At 42.8% G+C, this 3,789-nt stretch overlaps 1 protein-coding gene across 1 annotated transcript; it reads left to right on the top strand.

Moving 5' to 3' along the window:
* The first annotated feature begins 864 nt into the window (after positions 1-864).
* On the top strand, positions 865-3,273 carry LOC115551898 (zinc finger BED domain-containing protein 1-like). The gene is made up of 2 exons (XM_030367495.1): positions 865-2,498; positions 2,618-3,273. Exons 1-2 carry the CDS (start codon positions 2,214-2,216, stop codon positions 3,035-3,037), a joined length of 705 nt encoding a protein of 234 aa, XP_030223355.1. The 5' UTR covers positions 865-2,213; the 3' UTR covers positions 3,038-3,273.
* The last annotated feature ends 516 nt before the right edge of the window (positions 3,274-3,789 follow it).

Raw genomic sequence — 3,789 nt, 5'->3', positions numbered from 1 at the left:
CTCACCTTGGCTCTATGTGACCTAAATATTTTAAGAATAGATTTATTCTGCAGTTTAAATATGCTGTGTCGTCATTAAAGGAATTTGCAATATGTGCAAAGCAGTATGTTTTACGTAGAAAGAAAAAGGAAAGAAAGTAAAGCCTGCAACCCAATCAGACATACACTGATTGGCATCAGTGTATGTCTGATTGGCACAGCTGGACTCCCTCCCCCAGAGGGCAGTGGCGGTTTTAGGCACGGGCGAACCAGGCAGCCGCCCGGGGCGTCATCTTTGTGGGGGGCGCCAAATCACATGGGGTGCGCCACGAGCAGTTAAAAAAAAATAAGCGCTGCTTAGCGGTTTTCAATGAAGTACAAAACACTGTGTGGGGAATTGGTGTTTTGGCGCCCCTGAGAAGGTGCCGTGCACAGACGGAATGAAACCCCCACTGAAGTCCGTAGGGTCAAGATACAACACCCCCCCCCCCCTTGGATGAAGTCTTGCCCGGGGCGTAACTGGACGTAGAACCGCCACTGCCAGAGGGAGTACACGACCCGGCATCGGACAATGAGGCATTACACTCCTACATGCTTTAGCTATCTGTCATCTAGATATCTATGGATCTCTCTATCTATCTAGATCTCTATATCTATCAATCTTTCCATCTCTATGTAAATGTATATATAAAAATAAATATATATATAGTATAACACATACTGGACTCTAGGAATTTCCTTACCTGATTGGTAAGGCCGGACCAATCGTAGACTGATCATATATATATATATATATATATATATATATATATATATATATATATATATATATATATATATATATATACATATATATATATATATGATATTATATATCTTTATTAGGGATGGAACGGTTTATGAAAACACTCCGAACCGTTCGGTTCGACTGTCTCGGTTCAATTCGCGTGTGTTCCGTTCGGTTCATGCACTGCTCCTTTTTCTCATAGGCGAAGCGTGTACACTCCAGAGCAGAAGGTGGCGGTACTGCGCCTAAAGTCAACCGCCAGTAGTAAACAAGAAGATGTAGCAAAGCAACCTAGGCGGCAGCAGATGAAAATTAGTTGTGGAGAGTAGTGTGGCTGGCGAGTGGGAAAGGACAGGAGCTGGAAGACGCGCCAGCAGCACATTATAGGTCTGCTGTATGGGAGCATTTTGCTTTCAGAGTGACCTACGATGACGGCGGCAAGAAAATTGTCGACAAAAGTGCCACAGTTTGCAAACATTGTGCAACGCGTGTTGTGTATGTTAATAGCAACACAAGCAACATGTCGGCTCACCTGCGGAGACATCATCCCAGTGAGAAAATTGGCAGTGCAAGGGGGAAAGGGGCAGAGGCGAAAGGACAACTTCTACTCCCCGCAGCTTTTAAACAGGCATACGGGGACGAGTCATACAGGGCGAAATGCATAACTAAAGGAGTGGCATATTTCATCGCCAAAGATATGCAGCCTTATTCCGTGGTGGAGGGTGCGGGATTCCGTCACATGATTAAAGCACTGGAGCCACGATATAAAATCCCCTCCCGCAAACACTTCAGCAACAAGGTAATACCCGCACTTTATGAAGAGACCCGACAAGAAATTGTTAAAGAGTTGTCTGACACAGCATCAGTAGCGCTAACTAGTGATGGATGGACCCCCAGAGCTACTGAAAGTTTCCTGACTGTGACTGTCCATTACATTACCTCAGAATGGGAGATGAAAAGCTCCGTTTTACAGACGCGCCCCCTTTATGAGAGCCATACTAGCGAGCATCTCTCTGAAGCACTGACAGAAGCAGTGACAGAATGGAAGTTGCAGAGGGGCAGCAGCACAATCCCTGTTACTACAGACAATGCAAAAAATATGGTGAATGCAGTCAATGCAACAGCTGGACTGGGGCCACAAATTGGCTGCTTTGCACATACTGTTAATCTTGCAGCCAAGAATGCAGTCTCAATAAATCAGGTATCCCGGCTCCTGGGGAAGATGAGGAAAGTGGTGGCATTTTTCCATCGGAGCACAACAGCCACCCACGCCTTAAAAACTAAACAGGAGATGCTGCAATTGCCAGTTCACAAACTAATTCATGATGTCCCAACTCGTTGGAACACAACATATGACATGCTGGAGCGTTATTTGGAGCAGCAAGCTTCCATCTATTCTGCTCTGATGGACAAAGATTCTCAAACCTCTGAAGAATGTAACAACACTCATGAGCACAGAAACATCCCCTTCAGTGTCCATGATCATCCCGCTGCAGAAGATGATACTGAAATCCATGACACTCAGTGAAGAGGACAGCGCCACCATCAAAGATGCTAAGGCAGCCATCACTAAAAACCTGAAAGACAGATACGGGGATCCTGATCTTCAGGACTATCTGCACAGAAGCACAGCCCTGGATCCAAGATTTAAGTCCCTGCCCTACTTGGAAGAAGACTCTATTCAGAAAATCTACAGTGTTCTCACCAGAGAGATCATGGAAATTGAAGAGCAGGTATTGTTTTTTATTCTGTAATTAGTACTAAATTTTATGTGTTTTTATCATAATTACAATTTCTCTATTTTTTTAAAAACTAAACAGAATACTTGATGTCATGTCATTTTATCATGCAGGTTCAACCCAGAGAAGCCCAGGTGGCCAGTTCATCCTCAGCTGGAGAGCCAGAGGCATCAAAAGAATCTCCTCCTCAGAAAAAATCTGTCATGGCAGAGCTTTTTGGAGAGCTCTTTACATCAGAGAAGGGAACCACCAAGACTTTGTCCCAGATCACTGAGGAGGAGTTCATGGCATACAGGCTCACAGGATGCATTCCTGTGGATGAAAATCCACTTGCATGGTGGAGAAGCAACGAGCACAAGTACCCTCATATTGCTAAATTGGCTCGACGTTACCTTGCAGTCCCAGGTACATCTGTACCAAGTGAGAGAGTTTTCTCTACAGCAGGAGACATTGTCCATGCAAGTAGATCTCGTCTTTCGGCAGAGAATGTGGACAAACTGATCTTCTTGCAGAAGAACATGAGAATACAATGAGTAGAGCCTTGTTGTTTAAGCAGTGCAGTATGTGTTAGTTTGGTTTATGCTATATTTTATATTGATGATTATTTACTGGATTATTTATTTTGTTATTTGAGATAACACAGTGGCACTTTAAGTTTGTAAGAAATCCAGCCTTATTTTTCTTTGATTGTTTTTCATACACTGCACTTTCAGTTCAAGAGAAAGTTTTGAGTTTTGAGTTCTGTTTACCAAATAAATGAAGCACATGTTGGAACTAGCAATGTCTCCTCTCTTGCAGTGCCAGAATCTCAACCTAAGACTGTCACAATGATGTATCAAATGTCAGACTGCTTCATTCTTTCAGTTTTAACTTGACTATACAAGACATAATAGATTTTCCTAATAATCAACATATACCGAACGAACCGAAAACCGTGACCACGAAACCGTGAACCGAACCGAACCGTGGATTTTGTGAACCGTTCCACCCCTAATCTTTATATATATATATTATATATTTATAAAATAAATTGACTTCTCAGGGTTTCCCACTGCTGTCTATAGGCGACGAGCAGCAAATCTATTAAAGGACCGTCTCTACGAAGAAGTTAACTTTCTCAATATTACGACAATCATGTCATATGCATTCAATCTGACAACATTTAGAGGTCTTATATGCTACAATATAGTCTGATATAATACAACGTGATTAACATAACACCAGCGGGCGCTCTCTGTGGAGCAGGAGCACTACCTCATTTTTTAATACTTAAGCTTTGCCATGC

Source organism: Gadus morhua, chromosome 10, assembly GCF_902167405.1.
Source record: "Gadus morhua chromosome 10, gadMor3.0, whole genome shotgun sequence".
NCBI lineage: Eukaryota > Metazoa > Chordata > Actinopteri > Gadiformes > Gadidae > Gadus > Gadus morhua.
This window is presented reverse-complemented; position numbering and strand designations above follow the sequence as displayed.

Bases quoted from the DNA above. Each gene is read 5' to 3' on its own strand.
- LOC115551898 (XM_030367495.1), top strand. From the start codon at position 2,214: ATGAGCACAGAAACATCCCCTTCAGTGTCCATGATCATCCCGCTGCAG. The intron at 2,499-2,617 runs GTATTGTTTTTT...TTTATCATGCAG, and splicing joins TCATGGAAATTGAAGAGCAG to GTTCAACCCAGAGAAGCCCA.